Below are 25,943 nucleotides of genomic sequence, written 5' to 3' on the forward strand. Positions count from 1 at the left end.
TGGCGCAGTGGTTGAGAGTCCGCCTGCCGATGCAGGGGACACAGGTTCGTGCCCCGGTCCGGGAGGGTCCCACATGCTGCGGAGCAGCTGGGCCCGTGAGCCATGGCCGCTGGGCCTGCACGTCTGGAGCCTGTGCTCCGCAACGGGAGAGGCCACAGCAGTGAGAGGCCCATGTACCACAAAAAAAAAAAACATATATATATATATATATATATATATATATAAAACAGAAATTCAAAATGAATTGTATAGTTTTTTAAATGAACCCATCTCCAAGGCAAGGTCTCCTTTCCAAGAACAATTAACCTATTTCTCTACTGCATCACTAGTAGAGCCTTGTCCCAGACCTTCCTAAGGAAACGTAAATTTGTGATTTTGCCTAGATTTGAGTATTAATTTGCTAAGATATGAGTAAATAAATATGGTATCGACTACAAGTTCTCAGAGCTGTGACTTTGAGAGCAGTATGGTTCAGTGGAAAAACTCCTGCTTTGGATCAGTCCTGGGTTCTAATTCCAGTACCACTGATTACTAGCAACCAGGTAATAAACATCACTGAACTTCATTTCCTTACCTGTAAGAGGATGACATCTTCTCACAGTGTCACTACAAGGATTACATGAGATATTATGTGTAAATATAATTTATATCTCTCAGTAACTGCTAGCGCTATATGAATTTTTGCTAGAACATTCAAGTCCAGTGGCAAGAGAGCTACAAGCCTATAAGACCGTTAATTCAAATAAAAAATGGAAACAGTGTAGGGGTGGTCCCAGTCCTGAGTTCCTCTCCAGAATTAAGATGAACGATCTCTCATCTTCATTGGAAAGAGACAGAGGGGGGAAATTGTGAATACAGTTATAGGCATACCTCATTTTGTTGGACTTTGCAGATGCAGCATTTTGTACAAATTGATGGTTCATGGCAACTTCGCGTTGAGTAAGTCTATTGGTACCATTTTTCCAACAGCATTTGCTTACTTCGTGTCTCTGTGTCACGTTCTGGTAACTCTTGCAATATTTCAAACTTTATTGTCATTATTATTATGTTTATGGTGATCTGTGACCAGTGATCCTTTTTTTTTTTTTTATAAATTTATTTTTGGCTGCGGTGGGTCTTTGCTGCTGAGCATGGCCTTTCTTCTAGCTGCTGTGAGCGGGGGCTGCTCTTCGTTGTGGTGGGCAGGCTACTCATTGCAGTGGCTTCTCTTGTTGTGGAGCACGGGCTGTAGGAGCGCGGGCTTCAGTAGTTGTGGCACACGGGCTCAGTAGTTGTGGCGCACGGGGTTAGTTGCTCCGCAGCATGTGGGATCTTCCCGGACCAGGGCTCGAACCCGTGTCCCCTGCACTGGCAGGCGGATTCTTCACCACTGCGCCACCAGGGAAGTCCGATCCTTTTTTTTTAGTTGAAGTATAGTTGATTTACAATGTTGTGTTAACTTCTCTGCAGCAAAGTGACTCAGTTATGCATATATATACATTCTTTTTTTTAATATTCTTTTCCATTATGGTTTATCATAGGATATTGAATATTGTTCTCTGTGCTATACAGTAGGACCTTGTTGTTTATCCATTCTATCAATATATATAAGAGCTTACATGTGCTCACCCCAACCTCCCACTCCATCCCTCCCCCAACCCCTCCCCCTCGGCAACCACCAGTCTGTTCTCTATGTCCATGATTCTGTTTCTGTTTCATAGACAGGTTCATTTGTGTCATATTTTAGATTCCATATATAACTAATATCATATGGTATTTGTCTTTCTCTTTCTGACTTACTTCACTTAGTGTGATAATCTCTAGTTGCATCCATGTTGCTGCAAATGGCATTATTTTCTTCTTTTTTTATGGCTGAGTAATATTCCATTGTATATATGTACTACATCTTCTTTATCCATTCATCTGTCGATGGACATATAGGTTGCTTCCATGTCTTGGCTACTGTGAATAGTGCTGCTTTGAACATAGGGGTGCGTGTATCTTTTTGAATTGTAGTTTTGTCTGGATATATGCCCAGGAGTGGGATTGCTGGATCATATGATAATTCTATTTTTAGTTTTCTGAGGACCCTCCATAGTGTTTTCCATAGTGGCTGCACCAACTTACATTCCCACCAACAGTGTAGCAGGGTTCCATTTTCTCTACACTCTCTCCAGCATTTGTTATTTGTTGCCTATTCTGACTGGTGTGAGTTGGTACCTCATTGTAGTTTTGATTTGCATTTCTCTAATAATTAACGATGTTGAGCATCTTTTCATGTGCCTCTCGGCCATCTGGCTGTATGGCCAGTGATCTTGATGTTACTATCGCAAGAAGATTTCGACTCACTGAAGGCTCACGTGATGATTAGCATTTTTTAGCAATAAAGTATTTTTTATTAAGGTATGTACATTGATTTTTTAGACATGTGCTTTCATACACTTAATAGACTACAGTATAGTGTAAAAACAACTTTTATATGCACTAGGAAACCAAAAAATTCATGTGACTCAGTGTATTGCAGTAGTCTGGAACTGAACCCATAATATATTCGGGGTATGATTGTATTTTATATTTTTCCATTGGATGAAAGACAAGCCAGTTAATCTTCGGAAAAGAATTGGAGACTGGTAAATTTTGGTGTTTTTATTTCTGGCTCATTATTTTTAAAAAATTAGACATGAGTTCTCAACCATGTGATCTTTCCACTTTCAGATTTATTACTGGTGACAGTACTCACTGAGTGCCTGTCACTGTGCACTCCCGTGGCCATTACAGCAACCTAATGATGTGTTCAGATCATTACCCACATTTTTAGATGCAGACAATGAGGCACAGAGGGTTTAAGACTTCAGACAAGGTCACACAGCTAGTAAATGATGAAGCCAGGATTTAACTTAACAGTCTTATACCAGCCCCAGCGGGAGGATAGCTTGTGCAGCAAGCCTTGCTGTGTGATCGAGGACCTTCTGTCTTAGCTACAGAGCCAGGAAGCAGCTACAGCTCCATTGAGCCCTGCTTGTCTGTACTTTCTGTTAGAGCATTAGAAACACAGAAGAAAGAGATCATGAGCACTGGAGTAGTTGGATTGGCTACTTGTAGAGCTGTACTATGACTTTCTGGGCTCTAGGCACTTCATGGGCCCCTTCCTCCATTAAAAAAAATATATATATATATGTATATATATACACACACACACACACACACATATGTGTGTGTGTGTAAAATTACTGTGTTGGTATAGAGATGAATATGACATGGGCTGAATTCACTATTATATATTTATTATTACTATATTCCTGTTTTTTGTGATTTTCTTTTTTTTTGGCCGCACTGCCCTTGGCAGTGAAAATGCAGAGTCCTAACCACTGGCCTACCAGGGAACTTTCCTGGTTTTTGTGATTTTAAAAGAAATTAGGGCTTCCCTGGTGGCGCAGTGGTTGAGAGTCTGCCTGCGGATGCAGGGGACACGGGTTTGTGCCCTGGTCCGGGAGGATCCCACATGCCACAGAGCAGCTGGGCCCGTGAGCCATGGCCGCTGGGCCTGCGCGTCCGGAGCCTGTGCTCCGCGACGGGAGAGGCCACAATAGTGAGAGGCCCGCGTACCACAAAAAAAAAAAAAAAAAAAGGAAATTAAAGGGAATTCCCTGGCGATCCAATGGTTAGGACTCGGTGCTTTCACTGCCGTGGCCTGGGTTCAATACCTGGTCAGGGAACTAAGTTCCTGCAAGCCTCTCATCGTGGCCAAAAAAAAAAAGAAAAGAAATTAAAACCTTTTTGTGGGCCCCTAAAAGTAAAAGTGCCATGGGCTCTGAGCTCTGCACCCATTGTGCCTAGGGGACAGGTCAGCCCTGGCTTTGTGATGGTTGTAGGCATTCAGTCATGCTCCAAGGTATGGGTAGAAAGAATCTGAATAAGTGGAAAGCCAAGATTTCAATTAATGGCGTGAGCAAATGGAATTGGGAATGAAAATTGCTTAAGCAGGGCACCCCAGCTGCCCAAACTGATGAGTGCTTGTCGGGAAGAGAAGGCAACATGGAGAGCCTTGAAGATTTGACCAAGGGATCTTGCACAGGCTGAGTCAAAAAGGATAATAACAGAATTTAGCGACTTCAGTACCCAAAGCTAGTTGAGAAGGAACAGTACCGTCCATGCTAAAGCTTTCATTCACCCGTGACAAAATGAGAAAAGTAAGCACAATGTAGTGAGTTTTTTATAAGGCTAAATTTATTTGGTTTAAAGAACTATCCTTTTTATGTATTAAATCCTTCATGATTTGGGCTTTTAGAGATATCCTTACTTTACAGTGAAGTGAAGGTGATAGCCTTGGTAAATGGTCATTTCTTTTAATATCTTTACTTGGCAAAATTAAAAATTGACAACCCTAAATTGGCCCCCAAAATTATTTTGAATTTTCATTGGTCCACAGAATCTGAAGGTGTTGAAATCACCTCGCCATGTGGACAAGAGCCTAACTTTACTATGGTCCCAGTGCTACACCAGCCCTATCATCTAGATTCAATCCTCCCTGTTCCCATCTTACTGGGACACAGGTATCCACAGCCTCAGGTGACAGTCACTTTCCTCCACGGACTGAGAAGCTCAGCCACAGTAATAGCATTTACCTGGCTGTCTCTTTCCCCTTTGGTTCCTCGATGGTCACTGTCTTCTTTTACAGTCTCAGCCCGGATGTTCCTCTTCTTTTTCCTCCCCTCCCTGTTTGGGAGGGAGTGGGGTTTCCACCACTACAGTAAAGCAGACAAGGGTAGAAATCAATTTGAAAGATATATCTGGTTCTCTAGCCTACAGGAAATTGCTTATGCCTTACTCATCTCTCTCCTTGTTGGGCTCGAGTTTACGAAGGAAGCCCAAATTATTGGCTATATTTAGGCTGGCACGCATGGTCTTTTAGAGGCACGGTAGAATGCAGTGAACCTGCTGTGGCGTTGGCCGCGAGAAGCAAACATGGGCTGATCTAACTGCGCTGATGCTGAGTGAGTGGGATGAGTGGCCTTTGCAGACACACTCCAGTAGGAAAGTCTGAAAGCAGAAAGGCCAGGGAGGAGGCTCTTGCAGTTCCCGAGGCATAGGTGATGGAGACCTAAGGCTGCGTGTGGCCGAGAGGCAGAGAAGAGGTCTGCTTGACGTGGTGACTGATGGGATGAAGGGCTGGGTGAAAAGGAGCATTAAGGATGCCTTAATGAAATAAATGTATTGACAGCCCCTTCTGTTTAACAGCATTAACACGTGACTGCAATGATCATTTTAAATCATTACTTTTTCTGGCTCTAGTAGGTATCTGGAATAACTCCTCAGTTTTCCATTTTGCAGTTGATTTTGTGATCCCTAGTGAATTCATGGATACTTCTTATTACAAATTACCAAGGAATTTGAGGTGCTACTTTTGAATAGTCTTATTTTAGTTGCAGGTGTTATGAACATTTCTGTTGATGCCATATGAGTAAAGAAGCTTTAATTTTTTTGTTTGTTTCTTCATAAAATTCCTCATGTCAGCAGATCATTTCCAGTTCCTTTCCATTAAGCACTATATTTTGCAAAAATCTCACTTGAAATTACAATACAGCCTGAGGGTAACTCCTTAATTACCATACTGTCAATATAATAAGCACACAAATGCTATGAATTCCTAGATGGCAAATAGTAGAATGACACAGCCATGGCTCATCAGAACCTGAGATAAAAATCCTGAGATTTGATCTTTCTGTATATTTGCTCTCAGTAGTATAACTGAATAGAACAGGTAAACAATTAACAACCTGTCATTAAATCAGAAGTGCTGGTTTCCACCAACAAGCAGTTAGACACACCTGAGTTTAAATCTCAGCCCTATGACCCACTGACTACTTGAATGAACCCGGGTAAGCGCTGAACCTCTCTGAGTCTGACCGGAAAAAAATGCAGCTATTAATGCCTGCCAAGCAGCATTGAGGTAAGAAAGTGACGTAGCATGTCTGAGTGCCTTATGTATGCTCACTGTTCATTTTCTAAAGGAAAACGTTTCTGGACTATTTCTGCATTCCATGGTATAAAGTCCAAGTACCCTTGGCTTCTCTAGCTGAAGTCAGTCCTTCCTTCTCTGGGCTGGGGAGGAAGTTCTGGGACAGTGTGCTTTTCCCCATCTCTGCCCAGTGGTTTTTCACTAGCCTCACACTCTGCTTTATTACGTTGGTCACATTACTTATCTCGAGTTTTAGTATCAAACATAGGCCTATGTTTATTGGAGAAATAAAGCCCTTTCTTTAAGTCCATCCTTAAAAAATAAATAAGGATCTGTTTTCATGTCTGTTCCCTGAAGTTTCTGATGTACCTTCAATATGTTTTATTTATTTTCCACAGATAGTGGTTCCTCAGGGAAGCACAGGAAAGAGGAAAATTATATTTTTGAGTCAAAGAGCAATCGAGGAGGAGGGGAACATCCAGCCCCAGAAGCAGGTAAACGTTCACCTTGGAAATTCATTGCAGAGCAGAAACATTTACAGAGCCACATATCCTGTAGCTGAGGTTATTAGATGAATCTGCAAGAGTCCATGATAAGAACAGGGATCTGTGGGTCAGAAGAATGAGTATACTCTCACCTCCTATATCACACTTCATCTTGGGACTCTTGAACTGGTATCGTCACACCTTTGGACCTCAGCTTCCTGGATAATCACTACAGTCCCTTCCAGGTGTAACATTGTGTGGAACGAGTGATACTCAGGACATAGTGGTTAAGAGCCAGATGCCAAGGTTCAAATCCTTCGTCCATCACTAACTCAATGGCCTTGGGCAGGTTATCTTCTCTCTCTGGATCTCAATTTCCTCATTGGTCGATGAACATAATAACTATACCTGCCTCACAGAGCTGTTAGGGAGAATATATGGAACAGTCATTATAGAGCATGTAGCATATTGCTTGGCTCATGCAATAAGCCATATAAATGATGGCTATTGTGATTGTTATTTGTGATCAGCAGGGCAGAGGTCTTAGAGTACCCAGTTCTCTCTCCAAGTGCTCCAGTGACAAAGATGGAAGACAACAGGGATGGTGAAAGGGTGTAGGTGGTACAGGGGATATTTAGTAAGTGGAAGAAGAATACCGTAATTTCATAATTTGGGTTATTTTTAACTAGAAAGAAAATACTTTGAAGATAGTCCTGTAGAAAGGTAAGTTTTAATCCTAAATCTCATAAACTAATTAGTAAAAGAAAGTTTAGGAGAACAAAACATGATTATTAAGCTATGGATCTAAACATTGAGAAAACTTTCTTTTTACACTAGAAGCAGTCTTTGTAATATCTGAACAATAGTCAAGTATAATTTTTAGATAATAGATGGCTAAAATAACTCAGGTATCAAGTACCTAGATGCTGCCCAGGCTGCTGGCCTGCTGGACTTAGCCTGTCCCAGGATGTTTGAATAAAAACACCCATCCCCTTTCGACATACAGAGAGAACCGGGCTTGCCCCTTACCCCCATGCCCAGATATATCCAGAGAGCCTCAGTTCTGATTGCCCGGTGCCTGTCCTAATTGTTACATATTTGAGTGTCACTCCCAGTCGTAGGAACAGAATACCCAATTCATCCCCTTAGCTGGTTTCTAAGAAAACTATCGTGATGTGTTTTAGAAGGGGTTGGGAAATTTTAAATCTCAAATTACCTAAACTAAAAACACTGAAGAATAATTTTCAGTATCCTAGCAAGTACTTTATGGGAGACTTCATCTTCTTTGTCATCAAAGCATTAATCAGGAATCAGATTTGACAGCTCAGCAACCTCATATCTGACTTTGGCAAACAGAAAATTCCCCTAGATTGTATGCGGTTTTATTGTTGCCATAGCTACCTCTGAGCCCCAGACTTGGGATTGGGGTCTTCAGCCACAGCTCCCTTCCCGTGCAGCCTAAACGCTGGTGTTTTCGACAAGTTGAACTCACTTAGAAGGGCAGCCTCTAATCATTTTCCTACCCTGAACAAGCAGAACTGGGTCTGGGTATTGGGTTCCAGTTGGTAAGAAATGGTTTGGGGTTCCCAGGGTTTCTTTGGGGGTTGACCAAAGTCTCTCTTTTTGTCCAATTCCTTTGTAACATATCCATCTTCTGTGGCTAGTACAGGAAGATGCAGGGGGAACTGGCACCCTCAGGTCCAAACTTAGCCCTTTCAAAACTTCTTTCCTCAAGGTCGCCGTTAGGAAACTGGAATGTATGTGCCAGCTCTAGAATGAAATTATAGATGGTTGGTTTATCACAGATTTTTATCTTTCATAATTCTCTACGGGAATCCTGGCCTCACCCAAAAGACTGTCTTGTGGCAAGAGTCGCTCATGCAGCTTCCTCATCCCACCCTTCTGAACCCAGACTGAAGTCTCAGGCTGTTCCTGAGAATCTCCTTCAGGAGTTTCACCTAGGATTCCACACATAAACCAGAGGTTGAAATGCCATTAGTATGTACTCAGCTCCAGGCCCTCTTGTCTTGGAGAGGAGGCCAGCTATACCTGGGACTGGTTTTAAGCTCAGAAAATCAAAGCTATCAGGAGTGAACTTGCTCAGTTACTTACCCCCAAATGTAAACGCCTGTAGGTACCCGCCCTCTCTTCTTTCCCTCCAGCACGAAAGGAAAAGGTGTCCCCTCTTTCCAAGGTCAGTCTCTCCCCCTGACCTTGATGCAGCTCCTTATCTCCTCAAGTCTGTTTCTCCATCATGTATTAACTCCCAGTGTTTATAATCTCTACTGGTTCATCCCCCTAGACGCATTCAGATCTCTAAAAACATATAAAAAACAAAACAGCACCCCTCAGCCTTCAATCTCCCTGTAAATGAATTCCCAGTCACTAAGTGCAGCGGCCTCTCCAGGCCTCACCTCACTTGACCTCTCTTTAGGATTTGATTCCGCTGACCACTTTCCTCTTGAAATAGCCTCGTCCCTCTGCTTCCAGGACTCCCTTCTCTGTTGGTTGCCGACCATTTCTCTGACCTGTCTCTTCCTGTGCTCCTTGGTCCTCCTCTTCGTCCGCCCTCTGAAATGTTGCTGCTCCCTGGGGCCTTGTCCCTGGCCCCCTTCTCCCTTCCTCTCTGGTGGTCTCACCCACTTTCGTCCCTGCAACCATCACCTTAACGCTGAAGGTCCCCACATGTTCAGGCCCAAATCATCGAAGAGCCTAGAGAAAATTCGACCTGGGTTGGCTGTTGGCATCTCAATTTGAAACTGTTGAAAAATAATCATCTCCCTCACCCACCCCAAGCAAGCTCTGCCATACATCTAAGTCACTCGAGCAAAGATCCTAGGAACCAGATACATGGGCCAACTCCTTTTATATCTGTACTTCATATCTAATTCTACCATAGTAACTGTAATACTTTATTGTATCTTTTCATGTAAATGTCTGTCTACCCAGACTTGAAGTCATTAAAAAACAATCTCATTTAACTTTTGGAGAAGGGGTGTACCACAGTAGTTCTGGAACAGTACTGTCTGGGGCCATATCCTGACTCTGCCATACTCAGAGAAGTCAAGTCACTTAATTCTCAATGCCTTAGTTGCCTCATTTGTAAAATGGGGATAATAAAAGTACGAACTCATGTGGTGGTTGTGAGAATTAAATTACTTAATCTATAAAGCGCTCTTTATTATCTTTGATTACCAGTGTCAGGCACATGACTGTTAATTTATGCAAAATGAATAAATAAATGAAAGAAAATGTTATGAAATCAGCTTATGCAATGGAGGTTTTTGCTCCTCTCGTTCCACCAGTTGGCAAGACCCCCGTAGCTAAAAATAGTTCTGCCATATCATCTCCAAGCCTGGCCTGACTACAGAGCAGATCAGACTAAGAATAGTCTGATAAGAAAGACTGATCTGGGGTACACACTCTTCCTTCCAGACTCCTGAAAGGCTCTAAAAGCTGCTTCTAGTCTAGGTGTCTAGGATCAATCCCACAGGGAAGAAAACTATGAAGGAGAACTAGAGATTTTTTTCCCTCATGTTTTCAATAATGGTTCTACTGGCTGAGAGTAGGTTCTTTGGATTTAGGAAACAAAGATTTCTTAAAGCCCTAACCAGAGCAAGAAATCAGGAGTTAGTCCATACTTATTTTAATGGTGAATGATCATGTATGAATCCATAGATGTAAGCTATGACTGCAATGAAGATATTTCCTGTGGTCACAATGTCTTTACAGTTGTCTATTTACAGAATGTCTATTACAGTTGGATGTAAGGGTAATCTGACTGCAACGTTTGTACCCACTGATGGCATATAAATTTTATAGGAACCTGGTATACAATTTGGTTTTAAGGAACTCTTGGTTTGAGACCTAGACCTGCAACTTAAAAGCTATGTGCTCTGGGCTTCCCTGGTGGCGCAGTGCTTGAGAGTCCGCCTGCCGATGCAGGAGACGCGGGTTCGTGCCCCGTTTCGGGAAGATCCCACATGCCGCGGAGCGGCTGGGCCCGTGAGCCATGGCCACTGAGCCTGCGCGTCCGGAGCCTGTGCTCCGCAAATGGGAGAGGCCACAACAGTGAGAGGCCCGCATAACGCAAGGAAAAAAAAAAAAAAAAAAGAAAAAAAAAAAGCTATGTGCTCTTAGGCCAATTACTCAATCTTTCTGCACCTCAGTTAATCTGCAAAATGGAGGTACTGTAAGTACCTACTTGAGTTGTTCAGATTAAATAAACAGTGCATGCACAGTGCTTATCATATAGTGGATCGTGGCTGTTATTGGTATTAACCACTGACCTACCCTGTTCATTTCCGACCTTTGCACAGGTGCAGTGCTACCCCTGGCCCTGGGTTTGGCTATCACTGCTTTGCTGCTTCTCATGGTTGCTTGTCGACTACGGCTGGTGAAACAGAAACTTAAAAAAGCTCGTCCCATTACATCTGAGGAGTCTGACTACCTCATAAATGGGATGTATCTATAATAAGTGTAATTTAAATAGCTGAGGGCAAGGACATGTTTCACTTATAATTTGTATATATTTTGGGTTCTGATATTTATAACCTCTTCTGTTTTTTGTTTTGTTTTGTTTTGAACCTCTTCTGTTTAACTAAGAAAACTACTGAAAACCCTGAAGATTCTGCAAATACTAAACATTTGTTTTTATTTATCGATTTTCCTTGGGAAGTATGTGAAATATTTTGAAATTTAGAGAGGAGTCCATATGACTAAAGACTTTTACAAATCTAATTCTGATTTACGTAAGCTGTCCCTAAAAACAGAAATTTGCAGTTAGCCAAGGCAGAAAATTCAGAGTCTCTAGAGTTTCCTGAGAAAGGCATTGTTAACGCTTTACTTTCTAGAAACCAGCCATTGGCACTTTATACCACCCCACTTCCCTTGTCCTGGGGCCCTCCCATTTCTCACTTTAAGCTTCCAGTGTTCTCCTTTCTCTTCTCCTCTTCAAACCCTATTTCTGAGGATGGAGCTCAAGTGAGTGTACACCTTCGATGAGATGTTATCCACGGCAGGAATATCTAAGTTATAAACCTAATGAACAGGTCAAGAAGGCCTAGGGAAGGTGAATATGAGTTCTTCCCAATGCCTGACATCGTGTCATGTATGTGGCTGCTTCACTCTCCCAAAGGAGAATGACTCAGACTTTGAATTACAAATAGCTCTAACATGGTCATGGAAGCAGAGAACCTGGCAGGTCAAAAATTTTAACAGAAACCTAGCTGAGGGAAAAATGAGCAAGGAGGATGATTAGTTCTTGTATCTGCTCACCACTGCTCGATGGTTCAGAACACAGCAGCTCATTTATATAGTCACTGGTTTTCAGCATTAGTATGTGTTGATGGAAGAAAAACACTGCATTCAAATTGAAAAACAGAACACTGAATGGATTTCTGGGTACAGCTTTTGTAAAAATGTCACGTGTTTAAGTATCAGCGGTTCTTCCATTCAGTGGAGTGATGCAGTTTTTCCGTTATTTATTTAATGCTCTAAAATGTTATAATGTGCACACAGCTGGTGCCAGGTTTATGTACTCCCAGAGCATAAGGGATTTTTGCACAAATTCATCTTTACAGAAAACCAGCAACTAGCTTAGCATCTTTTACCTTTTAATCGGTAGGATTTTAAAGGCATATTATTTCCACCATTGCTTAATGCTGGGACTATGCACATTCTAGAAATTATTCTACTGAGAGGAATGTATAATGTGATATTCCTATTCACATGTTTTTTGGTTTTTTTTTTACCATAAGTGGCAAATCTTTTAAAATACTTGAAAACCCTCTAGAAAACTATTTTTAGACTGAACCTGATGTAAGTTATTCCTTTAGCAAAGACTTAATTTGGGTCAGAGATATACATTAACAAATGGATAGTTACTTAGTTCTAGGAAAACAAAGAAATTGGTTATTTTTATTTCCTAAGAAACTCAAGCATGAATTTTAGAATTGAGCAAAGATTTAAATTTCTCCTTAAGGAGTTTAGAGAAATGACTGTGTGAATGAACCTAAGATGTCTGTACTCTGTATGTGATGCTGTGCAGTTTGTTTTTATATAGAAGGATGTCACCTATAGCCATATCCAATAAAATAAAAACTGATGAGGCATGCATCTTTCAGCACATCTTTTATACATGAAGAAACTAAACACAATTTAGTATTGCCATGGTGTTGAAACACTTGATAAAAGATGTCCCATATCTATATGTACAATATTCTTTAATAAATTTTATTATATTCCTAAGCCTTTTTTACAACTTTTAATATAATCATAGCTGCTAGTACAGATGGTCCCTGACTTACGTTGCTTCGACTTACATTTTTTTTTTACTTTATGATGGTGCAAAAGTGACATTCAGTAGAAACCATACTTGGAATTTTGAATTTGGATTTTTTCCTGGGCTAGTGATGTACTCACTGTACATCCTCTCTCGTGATGCTGAACAGTGGCAGCATAGGTCTTTTTCCCTAGAAAATAATCCTTTTTACTATTGATTTAAAACTGATACAGTAGTGTTAACAGGGAAATTCTGCAGGCTCTTTGATCCATAAGGTAATTTCTAGGCAAAATCCTGACAGGATAGTCACCTAAAAATTAAAATAAACAAATAATGTCGGCAAAACAAGTTACTCAGTGTGATGCAGTCCTTTAAAGGGCACAGTAAAAACTGTTCAGGGCGTGGAATTCAAATACAAATGTCCTCAGCTGCCCTAGGCCCTTAGACTGCTGCCTCTTATGCTTAAGGTGCCCTCAGTATTGCCGTCACCTGCCCTTTGACCAAGTGTTATTCTGTGATGCCCATCCTACTGGGACACTCCACCCAAGTAAGAATGAGTTCTTGAGACCCAGCAGCCATAGAACTTCGTCTCATGTTAGGAAAGAAAAAGGAAAGGAAAGAAGGGAAAGGGAAGAGAAAAACAGGAAAAGGGGGAAAGAGAATGAGGAAGAGGGGAGGGTTTCACCGGCCAGCACAGCACTCTGGAGGCACTAAGGTGAGGGAGCATTTCTCAGAGTCCTGGCCCCAGCAACACAAAGTCAGTTAAAAAGATAAAGCCTCGGGCTTCCCTGGTGGCGCAGTGGTTGAGAATTCGCCTGCCGGTGCAGGGTACACGGTGAGAGGCCCGCGTACCGCCAAAAAAAAAAAAAAAAAAAAAAAAAAAAAAAAAAAAAAAAAAAAAAAAAAAAAAAAAAAAAGTGTAATCAACTGTTTTTGAACAACGCAGATTTCAAAAATTAGGGCAATGGGATCTACAGTATTTATTTGTACAATGTTAATGTATACTTTTAACCCAAACGTCATTTTTAAATACTACGTGGGAAAGGGTTGAAACCCTCGTTAGAATTCTTAATTTAATTCTTGAGAGCTAGATTTGGCTTTAATAAAATCAAATCTGTAAAAATCACCTTGTTTCAACAGGACCTCGCTAGACTGGAACTTTTAAAAATGTTTTTATTGTTGTCCTTCATATTATGTAAAGAAGTCCTTCTAATAAGGAAAAATGAAATGCTAAAATATTTTAGAAATTATGAATACTAAAGATTAAAGAGACTTTTCTTCTCTCTGACCAAAACATGTATTAATTCAATTCTTTTCAAGAGAAAAGTTCATAGATAGAATTAAAATTCATTATTTCCATCTTTACCCATTTATTGATGCTCCCCTAAAATCCATTCCTCTTTATTCAACATGTAAAAAAAATTTTTTTTTTTTTTTGCCACGCCATGCAGCATGCAGGATCTTAGTTCCCTGACCAGGGGTCAAACCCGCGCCCCCTGCAGTGGAAGCGTGGAGTCTCAACCACTAGACCGCCAGGGAAGCCCCTAAAAATTTTAATTCAAAAAGTTTAAAAGTCCAAGAGTAATGCTTGGCATAGCATTTGTCTGTACCAATCAGATGCCACTTAGTTTGTCTTATCAGATTTATAAACTGTCCCCTCAACCAGACTGCAAACTTCTTGAGAGTAAGGGCCTTTTTCTATCCCCAAGACCTAACGAAGGGAATTACATAGAGTAAAATGTTGATAATGGCTAGGAAGGATACAGACCAGTGAATAAGCTGAAGAATTAAAGTCCTAAAGAACATACTTGATGTTTGAAACTACCGCCCGCAAATGACAGAGTCCTGGATCAAAAGGGTTCATGGCCTGAGTCCAGAAGCAACACTAACAACGGCAAACTGAAGCCAGCAAGTTTTCTTCACAAGTTTTCTTCACAAGTTTTCTGAATTCACAAGTTTTGGCCACCAACTAATGCAAGTTTCCTGTGCCGAAGACCCCGCCCAAGAAGAGACACTGGTAAAAACATGCATGCATAATTTTTTCAAAGCCATTTTCAAAGAAGTAATGTTTAAGACTTTAACTTGAGATGTGGGGAGAGGTGCCTCATCCCCTCACGAAGGATCTGTCTGCCAGAATCATACACACTTGCACACGGCAGGGGGAGGGCTTTGCTGGGAGTGCTAGTTCTGCTGGCTCCAGAGCGTATCTCTCTCCAAGTTCCAGAACCCTTAGAAAAACTAAGATCCTAATATAAAGGTATAAAATTACATTTAAGCAAGATCCCAACGTGTTACTGCCTTCTTAGAAACTCATTTTACAGTCGTTATATTAATAAATCTATTTATGGGTAATGGATGGGTTCTGGTAAATTTATCCTCAACCCTGTTCTTTCTTGACATTAAGTCAGTGCATTCATTCACCCTTTCATTCATTCATTCAGCATTTATTGTACATCTACAAGAGGCCCTGTGTTAAGCAAAGAAAAATAGTAAATGAGGTGTAGTTCTTGTCCTTGAGAAACGTAGTCACATTCCACAAATGTACAGTTAGATTAATGCTCTTAACCTGCTCAGATTTCACAAAATGGAGCATCAGAGAAACAACCTTTTTCTCTGTGACCTTGGCATTGTGCACCTGGTGGACACGCGATTCTTCTATGTTCAAACACCGCCAGTGCCTTTCACTTTTAACTTTATTTGGCAAAGCAGCACTGCATCAACTGTTCAGTGACTAGGACGCAGCTTACACAGCATGTTAAATCCATATACATTATGAGCAGCAAATCAGAAACAGAAAAACAATACTGAGCTCCTAGAATTTTTAAAGAGAGAAAGGAAGAACTATGTCAGTTATGTCCAATCTGAACAGCTGAGTGTTTTAAGGGACATCACCTGTCATCTTCTTAAGTTTTAATATTTACAAATGCTTAGCTTTAAGGTAACAAAGCAGCCGACTGTATCTACAACATGCTATTCTATGACACCACATCAAAAGCTTTAAAAAGGAAGCTCATCTCTATTTTCTTAGTAGCATCTAACATACACCCAAAACCAAGAATCTTAACTTATGAATGGTGGTGTTACCTGATGCACAAAAGCAATCTGATAAATTAACATCTGAACAGAATTAAGTGTCTAAGAAAAGAAAAACCACTCCTCAAAATCAATTCACAAACTATGTTTTCCATTTTGCAGAACCCTTTCTTTTAACATTTAACGTAAAACGTGGGCATGTTAAAGTAATAATACACAAATTTATATTTGCATCCTTCTACCAATTTGGCTTCTGTGCCTCTTTGAAGAATTAGAAACCCCACAAAACCACACATTTTCATGCTGAAAATAGTGTAAGAAAGTCCAACACAAGCTGTGATGCTGTTGATTTTCAAAAGCTTCGAGGACTGAGATGAGCAAAATCCACTGTAATATTATATACTGGTCAAGCTGATGTTGCTTTTACAGTTCGTCCCTGGTGGGGGAAAAGGAGAGAAATATATAAGTAGGAGTTACATATTACAAAACTTGGCTTTCTAATAGTTTAGATACAACTAATAAATCAGTAAAAATACACTGATCCCCAGGCATTATTAAAAACAAAACTGAGCAAATGATCCAAGTCAAAGCAAAAATGGAAATCAGCCATTTCAGACATCCTTCGTGCTACTCCAGAATGAAGAATGAAAACTAAAGGACCTGAATTCTTTATTTTTTAATTCAAAAGTAACTTTCTTCCTTCAAGACCAAATATTCAGAGAAATTGTAACTTTTAGATCCAGGATCTTGCTAATACTATTTATTGTAAAATAATAACGAGTAGTTAGAGTTCAGATAATTCTTTACAGCTACATTCACAAAATTGGACAAAAATTTAGTCTTTTGTTTAGGGTATCTGTTAGCAATTGTCGAGTGGGTCAATCTCAACCCAAACTCTTTGTGAGAAAACGCATCATCTGTAGGTATAATATACCTGTCAGCTGATTTCATAAGGCAGCTTTATCAGCTCCAAAAGAAATCATTCGCTCAGCCAGGTGCAGCACTGTACCAGCAACTGCCAGTGAGAGGAAGGAAGGAATAAAAATGCAGTCTAAAATAAATTGTATGGTATATAAATTATACCTCAATAAAGCTTTTAAAAGTGAAAAAATAAAGCTACCAGAAAAGCCTAAAAGCTTCTTATTTGAGGGTAATCTGAGTAACAAAAACCACTCAAGTACTTTAGGGGTAAATAAGTATGATGTTTGCAACTAAATCTCAAATGACTCAGGAAAAAATGTTACGTATATGTATATATAGAGAGAAAGAGGGAGTGAAAAGGAATGTGGAAAAATGTTAACAATCGGTAACTCTGGATGAAGAGATTCAGGAGCTCTTTGTACTATTCTTGCAACTTGTCTATAATAAAATTTTTTAAGTTTTTTAAAAGCTGTTAAAATAAATTTGAAGGGAAGGTAAATAAAGAGCTAAAATTTCCCAGGTAAGTGGTGAATTAAGGGATTATTGGCCAGTACAGCATTTTTTTTTATAAAATATGAATTTTATAAATTGTGCAAGAAAATATTTTTAAAATGACTTCTCCCATCAGCTGTCTTTGTCATACAGCACTGGATTATCTGTTAAATGATAAGTTATCAGTTCTTGTTCCGCTTAATATATTCTTCCAAATAATTTAAGTACTGTAATTCTCATAAAACAGCTTTTACTTAACTTCATGCAAGCATTAAAGTAATTAATCTTCAAAGAGTTCACTTGCAAAGTGCTCTATTCATAAATTAAATTCACTTGTGCTTTTTAAAACATGGATTAAAGATACTATTGTTGTTTTTTTAAATCATTTTACATTTTCTTTACCTGTTGCAAGGCATTAAGGATTCTGTCAATAAATATCCTTATTGCCCAGCAATACAGTACATATCCTCTCCATTTAAAAATTTTTTCGAAAAGGGAAAAGGATAAAAACTCTCAACAAACTGGGTATAGAGGGAACATACCTCAACATAATAAAGGCCACATATGACAAGCTCACAGCTAACATCATATTCAACGGTGAAAAGCTGAAAGCTTTTCCTCTAAAATCAGGAACAAGACAAGGATGCCCACTCTCGCCACTTTTATTCAACATAGTACTGGAAATCCTAGCCAGAGCAATTAGGCAAGAAAAAGAAATAAAAGGCATCAAAATCGGAAAGAAAGAGGTAAAAGTGTCTCTTTTTGCAGACGACAACTAACTAAAATTAGCTGTTTCTATATACTAATAATAAACTATCAAAATAAAAATTAAGAAAACAATCTTATTTACAATTATATCAAAAAGAATAAAATATCTAGAAATAAATTTAACCAAAGAGGTGAAAGACTTGTACACTGAAAACTATAGAAAGTTAATGAAAGACACTGAAGATGATACAAATAAATGTAAATATATTCCGTACTCATGGATTGGAAGAATTAATGTTGTTAAAATATCCATACTACCCAAAGCAATCTACTGATTCAATATAATTCCTATCAAAATTCCAATGTCATTTTTCACAGAAACAGAACAATCCTAAAACTTGTAGAGAACCACAAAAGACTCCAAATAGCCAAAGCAAACTTTAGAAAGAACAACAAGACTGGAGGCATCACACTTCCTGATTTCCAACTATATTACAAAGCTATAGTAATCAAAACAGTATGGTATTTGGCATAAAAACAGACACAGAGACCAATGGAACAAAGAAATAAACCCATGCATATATGGTCCATTAATTAAGGAGCCAAGAATATACAATGGAGAAACAGTCTCTTCAATAAATGGTGTTGGGAAAACTGGAGAGCCACATGAAAAAGAATGAAACTGGACCCCTATCTTACACCACACACAAAAAAATTAACTCAAAGTGGATTAAAGACTTGGATGTAAGATCTAAACTTATTGTGGTGATCATTTTGCAATATATACATCTATCAAATCACTATGTTGTATACCTAAAACTAATACAATGCTATATGTCAATTATATCTCAATAAAACTGGAAAAGATCATATTGTTAAAAATGTTTGATGATATGGGACAATGTTGATGACATTTTATTAAATAAAAAGAGATTACAAAATAATGCTACCATATGATCTCAGGATTACAAAAGAGATTTATATAGATCTACGGATAAAAGAAGAAAAAATCTACAAAATGTTAATAAGAGGTTATCTCTAGATTCTGGGATTATGGGTGACTTTTACTCTTTGTATTTTTTTCCTATTTTTACAATGCATATACATTACTTTGGTAGTCAGGAACAGTACTGTGGAAAACAAATAGAAGGCAATTTATAGCACCCCCCTCCAAAAAAAAGGAAAAGAAATTAAGTTTACAGACCAGAGTTTGTAACATTTAGGGTGCCAAGGAAAACCAAAAATTTGCTGCCATGGCAAGTATAACCTTGTCACGTCGTAGGACTCCAAAATCCATTAACCTTATTAATTTTTCCTAATATTTAAAATTCTACATAACCATATTTTTCTTTATCTGACTTAACATGCATAGATCATTTACAATAAAAAAGAGTACATCCTAAATTTCTAAAAAGGCTCTTTAAAACTGTATATATGTGCTAATATTTCATTAGATTAATAACTATATATTTGTTACTTTATTGTATAATAAGTAATTATACATAATTTAATTATTAGGTTAATAACTCTAAGTTACTAACATTTAGTATTATATATTCTTTATCAAGAACTGAAAATATGTACTACCAGGAAATAACAATCAAAATCCATTAATGGGCTTTCTGAGGTAATAAAAGCTTTGTACAATTTACTTTGTTCAAAGCATTATGAGAGACATAAAAAGAATTCCAAAAGCAACAGAATACATTCCTGCCTTTAAGGATGTAAAATATATCATAATGCTGTAACACATGTAAAGAAATTTAAAAAGGACAGTATAGAACAATATGGAACACAGGATCGGCTGGATATCCTAGGACCTAAACTATCAATCCTAGAAATGCCAGTCAATTCATAACATTTTTTTCATGTGTACACGGCACTTTTAAGAAGACTTCGATAGACAAAGTACTTATGGAATGAGAACACTGAAACATTCCTCAGTTTCACACACCAGAGATGGACTTATTCCTCTGATTCTTGTGGCTATTAAAAACAAAAATAAAATAAAACTTACCAGAACAAAATGTTGATTTCTAGATATATAAAATAAACATACTTGTATAAAATAAAATACAAATTTAAAAATCATTAAGTTTACAAAGCAACTAATACAACTATTACATATCCATAGTCTTGAACATAATACCACTGATTCTAAGTCTATAGCCTAATCTCTCTGACATTCTCTCCCCTTTTATTAATCCACCAAAACTGCAAGGAACATTTTTCCAAGTATAAGGGGACAAAAGTCTACATTCAGGTTTTGGGCTTTATTTGGCACTAGAATTCAGCATGCCCACTAAGTTCTCTCTCTTTTTTTTTCCATCTAGCTTCTATCACACCTTCCGAGAAAAGACTGGATCTCACTCTCCCAGAGCACTCCAACTAGCTCTGGATGCCTCAGTTAGAGAAGGATGGAAAACTGGTGAGAAACGAGAATGTTCGTAAGAAAGCACTAGGATGAGTTCTTGAATTAATCCTGAAGAAATTCTGAAAGAACAGAAGTCATCTAGCCTGGCAAGAAACTGACTAGGGAGCTTTTTACATAATTCCCATGTGAGATGAGAAAATGTAGGCAGCCCTTTTTAACCACATTCTATCCTTACCGCCACTGCCTTAATTCAGGCCACCATCACTGTACCCCTGACTTGCTACAGGTACCTCCTGTTTCTGACCCTAGTTTTGTCCCTTTCCAATCTACTCTCTACCCCACTGCCAGAATTATCTTTCTGAAATGGAATTCTGATTGCTTCACTGCCTGGCTTAAACAATCGCTCCCTACCACCCTCAAGGCAGAGCCAACACACCACACTCTAACTGCCTGTTTGTCTTGTCTTTGGATTTTTTTTGGATCCTCCACTTGACTCTTAAGTTCCACAAGAATGGTCAGTTTCAAATTCACAGCTGTGTATTCCTGGCCCTAAAGCAGTGCCTACAGAGTGGACAGGCAAACACTTGTTGAACTAATGATGTATTAAGAAGGTCCTCACACTGAAAAATATTTAACAAATTTAACAAGAGAACAAATTGCCAAAGAAAAGTATTAGATGTTGCTTTTCCAAAGGCAATTTAAAATAAAGGCTTTTTTCTTTTTTTTCCTGTCTAGAACAGTTTAAGCATAGATTAGCCTGATGGGGATAGAAATAGGGCACACAAAAACTAGATGTCCTCTCAAATCTATTCCACACCTAAATTTAAAAAGAAGCAGACGGGGACTTCCATAGTGGCTCAGTGGTTAAGAATCCGCCTGCCAATGCAGGGGACACAGGTTTGATCTCTGGTCCGGGAAGATCCCACATGCCGCAGAACAACTAAGCCTGTGCACCACAACTACTGAGCCTGCGCTCTAGAGCCCACGAGCCACAACTACTGAGCCCATGTGCCCCAACTACTGAAGCCCTTGTGCCTAGAGCCAGTGCACTGCAACAAGAGAAGCCACCGCAATGAGAAGCTCACGCACTACAACGAAGAGTAGCCCCCACTCGCTGCAGCTGGAGAAAGCCCGCACGCAGCAACGAAGACCCAATGCAGCCAAAAATTAATTAATTTTTTAAAAATAAAATGAAGCAGAGGTATTTGCTGCATGGGAGGAAAGAGGTGGTGAGAACCGACTTCAGACTACATCTGGCACACGGCCTCTTCCTCTCTGACTTCCAGTTAAGTCTGCCCCATACGATGCCCTGGCAGAGAGAAGAGGGCGGGACGAGAGAAAACTGAGGTGATTCACAGATGTGGGAGTAGCTGCTTCCCTCTATCACTACAGCTCCTGTCAGGGACCACACCCCACCCCCGCTTCTGCTGTCCCTGTTCTCAGTGGGTTCTATAAAATTGTTTCCTTACCTTTAGGTCTAGAGTGGAAATAGCTTCCTACTATCACCCTGGGAACCCCCGGTCCCTGGGTATGTCACATTCTTTACTGGTTCCCATAACCTTTCCCATATTTCTTTGAATAGTCCCTTCACTAAAATCACTTCAAAATCCTAGCTGAGCACACTTTCTGTTTCCTGCCTGTGACCTTGACTGATAGTTTATGAACACAAACAGAAATAGCAGATTAGGGTCTCTTAAGATTTTAAGTTAACCATTGATGTTTTACCCTTTCAAACATCCTATTTTCTAGTAATTTCTTTCAGTACAAATTTTTTTTTTAATGTGGCGGTTGTTTTTTTCCAATTTCATTTCCAGATTTTGTTTTACCTTTATATTCTTTAAACTTCATGATTTACAACTAAGCAACTGATTATCTCTGTAATTAGAACTACATCTTTGGATATAGGAAAATGTGTTTGAACAAACAGAAAATTTGCAATAGAAAGTCCTCCTAGTACAACTAGAGAAAAGTTTCCAATGATGCATACATGTAAAATTGCTCAATGTTTTAAAAAGCTGAAGGCCAAAAAGAAAACCAAGTGTATATATATATTTAAATATTTGGTAAATGATTGAACAATTGTCCATAGATTTAAAAATTATTCTAAATTTAATACAAATAGTTTAGTCTTATCAAGGGTAAAATACAGGTGTGTGGAAGCCTGAAGCTTATATAATTGGGTAAGGGGGAAACTTTTATGAAGGAAAAAAAAAGGTAGGCTAAAAATAAGACTATGCATATAAAATTTGGTATAAAGCTATGAAGGACCCAAAGCAAGTGAGGGCCCTGAAGCTTAAGTTTCATTAGCTTCAAGCTAAGTCTGCCTCTGGTTATAAAAACTAAAATCCTTTTTGTAATTCCTTCATCATTAAATTATGGTACTAATAATGTGTATAAAAGGAGAAATTTTAAACTTATTAATGAAAATCTGAACTCTTACTTAATACCAAATTTCAGTAATTTCAGTGATATGTTTGCCCCTTTTATACAGCAGCAATCATACAATTATGTAGTTATATAACCAGACTAGAAGCAAACTGAACTTCGTAACTATATCTGATTCTAACTGACAAGACTGATAGCTTTTTAAAACTTTTTTTTTAAAGAAGTGGCTGTGCTCCAGTTAGAATTCAAAGAAAATAGCTATAACTACATTAGGTGAAGAATTAAAATGCAATTCCTAGTAAGGTATCCCAGAAATGGCCAATCAAAATTAGTCAAAAGTAAAACTCATTTTTGAACAAACTGAGTTAGATTCATTTTTACCATTTTTGCCATTTTACCATTCATTCAAAAGGTGCCTTTCCTCTTTCCAGAAAACAAAACTGAGAGGTCTATGAAACCTATAATCACCAGTTTACTTATTAAGAAATCATCTTAAAATAAGTACCTCTGTCAAATAAAAGTAGATTCTAAAACAAGGAAGCAGTAAGGCCTTTCTTATTTTGGCATTTAATTTCAAATAGACTTGGCTAATGTCACTCTTATTACTGATCTCACTCCCTCCCACTGGAGAGAGTGGGAAGGGAAAGAAGGAAGAGAGGAAAAAGAGAAATCTTGGCTTCAAACGAAATATCCAGATTATGCTGAGACATAGAAACAAAAGTGGGTGTTAAAATGAGCCATGCTGTACTGAAGATTATGCTACATGCTGCTGGCCCTTTGGGAAGGTGTGTGAGACCTGGGCACTCACTTACAGAATCCCCTCCCCTCCCCGGGAACTTAGAGTAGCTTAAAAATTGGCCAGCCTGTTCTATAAAATGGTGGGTTTCTTCCTTATAATGGTTCTGAAACAAGAGTGGAATGTAAAACAGGCACAGGTTGTCAGACGTCTATGAACCTGATTGAAAGAGAGAAATCAAGCTGAGAGGGAGAATGTCCTCTCTGGGATTCTGACACCTTCGAAAACTGGGACAAGAGTATCTTTTCCCTTCTTTCTCTTTACAGCAATGGTGTAACAGATGAACTGGGGCAGGAAATGATGACCCCTTCTCTTCAGATGACAGCCTTTGTTTCCATGACCGTATAGCAGCTATAAAAACGAGCTGCAAATATAGAAACAGAGTGGCTGATACTAAAATAATCTTAGAAAGTGCGGCTGAAAGCCTCTTTAACAAGAAAAACACCTTTGTGCCAACCAAGTCTCACCCCCCTTTCCCAAAGATGAGTTACATCAAAAGGACAGACCATGCAAAACTTTTCTACATTTTTAATGTAGTGAATTTCTGATGTTAAAATGGAGCAGCACAAGGGTGACAACCGAAAAAGCGGCTCTTGTAGTCTAATCTCTTAAAATCCACACCCTTTCACCTTGCATGTGTGGAAGAAGAAAGAGCAGAAGATAAAATCACTTCCACCTGGACCACTGCTTTTCTTTATCTGTTAAAGGCACGTATATCACTCCCATCAGAGGCTTCATTTTGACACTGCCATCCTGGAGCTTGTCATACTGCTCCAGCATCTGGTTTCCACCTGCAGGACCAACTGGCAATATCAATCTTCCACCAGGCTTTAACTGGTCTATTAGCTAAAAGAAAAAGAAGAGCACATATACACCAAGCTATAGATTTTATGTTAATAGTCATTTTATATCACTATACACAACTTTCAGTGTCCATGGGCAGAAAGCAGAAATGTACTTTATTTAGTACATACATACTTCCACTGTTAAACTTGTTACTCAATTACCCACTCACTCATTTACCTACCGACCTTCCCTACTACAGTACAAATGCTCTGATGACAGGGACTGTGTCTTATTCATCTTTGTGCCCTCAGCATCTAACACAGTACCTGGTACAACTGCAATGCTCAAAATGTTTGAGTTGAACCACATAATGTAGGACTCTCCTCTTGGGAAGGCCACAGGCAAAACAGGAAATTTCAATTCCTGTATGCCTATTTTGAATCTTTATAGTTTGCAGGGGAGGAGGGGAAGTGTAGAAAATCAGCAAGGAATCCTAATCCTATCTAAGAATTTAAGGCATCACTGAACCAAAAATAAGGGAAGCTTGGTTTTATGACTGAATTTAGGATTACTGGCACCATGACATGACGAAGGAAGGTAGGGCTGGAGTCTCCGCAGCATTAGAACGAGGACGCCCTGTCAATGAAGAACCAAAACTACTCAGTGAAAGCCCCTCTGGTCAGAAAATTTTTAAGTCATATGTCACAATTTGAATGTAGCCTGACAGATGACCACTGATCAAAAACAGTAAGGAAGAAACCTTACTTTGGACAGTATTATCCCAAGGAAGGGTGTCCTTAAATAAAATTTTTGTTGTCAGCAAGTCTACCTTATTTTTTCCCTTTTAATTTTTCTAAATGTCAAGGTTTTTAATGAAAAAATAGCAGACTTCTTCCCACTACTCCAGTCTTGCTCCCTAAATCCACTCATTTTAAATCCTTTTAGCTGTCTTCTTTTGTAGTGCTTACTTCTAAAGCATGTCTTTTATTTTTTTAACTGAAATATAATTGGCATATAAATATTGTATTAGTTTTAGGTGTACAACATAAAGATTTGATATATGTATATAATGAGAAATGATCACCACAGTAAGTTTAATTAACATCCATTATCACACATAGTTACAGTTCTTTTTTCTTGTGATGAGAACTTTTAAGGTTTACTCTCTTAGCAACTTTCAATTATATGATATAGTACTTAGTGACTATAGTTACCATGCTGTATAATATTTCCTGTTTTATTTCAAATTATGTGCTAGATGAGGACTAAGCTCTCATACATAAACAGCTGTCCCTCGGTATCCAAGGGGGATTGGTTCCAGGACCTTACCTCTGATACCAAAATCCACAGATACTCAAGTTCCTTATGTAAAATGGTATAATATTTGCATATAACCTATATATCCCATATACTTTAAATAATCTCTAGATTACTTATTATACCTAATACAATGCAAATACCATGTACATAGTTACCAGGTGTGACAAATTCAAGTTTTGCTTTTTGGAACTTTCTGGAATTTTTTTTTCTGAATATTTTCGATCCATGATTGGTTGAATCCTTGAATGTGGAACCCTCAGATACAAAGGGCCAACTGTATTCTGCTCCTTTCCCCCAATCCAACCAATACCATAATTTTTTATTAAAACCATTTTCAGTTATGACTGTGTAAATGTAATTTGCAGCTGAGCCGAGAGGTACCCAATTATTGTTTCCTTTCTTATACAATAGCTGTTTTCCCT

At 38.8% G+C, this 25,943-nt stretch overlaps 2 protein-coding genes across 7 annotated transcripts in view; one reads left to right on the forward strand and one right to left on the reverse strand.

Moving 5' to 3' along the window:
* Nucleotides 1–12,668, forward strand: part of LRP11 (LDL receptor related protein 11) — a 44,051-nt gene extending 31,383 nt beyond the window's left edge. The window contains exons 6-7 of the mRNA XM_007458751.1: nt 6,337–6,432; nt 10,743–12,668. Coding sequence (XP_007458813.1) covers nt 6,337–6,432; nt 10,743–10,897 — 251 coding nt within the window. The 3' untranslated portion in view covers nt 10,898–12,668. The remainder of the gene's footprint in view (nt 1–6,336; nt 6,433–10,742) is intronic.
* A 2,716-nt stretch (nt 12,669–15,384) lies between these two features.
* Nucleotides 15,385–25,943, reverse strand: part of PCMT1 (protein-L-isoaspartate (D-aspartate) O-methyltransferase) — a 45,014-nt gene continuing 34,455 nt past the window's right edge. For 3 of the 6 annotated variants that reach the window (XM_007458756.1, XM_007458757.1, XM_007458753.1), the window contains 2 exons: nt 24,045–24,261; nt 15,385–16,175 (listed from right to left, as the gene is read on the reverse strand). In XM_007458756.1, the coding sequence (XP_007458818.1) occupies nt 24,082–24,261 (180 nt within the window). In that variant the 3' untranslated portion in view covers nt 15,385–16,175; nt 24,045–24,081. Of the gene's footprint in view, nt 16,176–16,726; nt 16,755–24,044; nt 24,262–25,943 lie in introns of those variants that run through there. The other 3 variants (XM_007458755.1, XM_007458752.1, XM_007458754.1) reach the window with 2 other exon arrangements.

The sequence above is a fragment of the Lipotes vexillifer genome, unplaced genomic scaffold (assembly GCF_000442215.2).
Source record: "Lipotes vexillifer unplaced genomic scaffold, Lipotes_vexillifer_v1.1 scaffold639, whole genome shotgun sequence".
In the NCBI taxonomy this organism is placed as follows: Eukaryota; Metazoa; Chordata; class Mammalia; order Artiodactyla; family Lipotidae; genus Lipotes; species Lipotes vexillifer.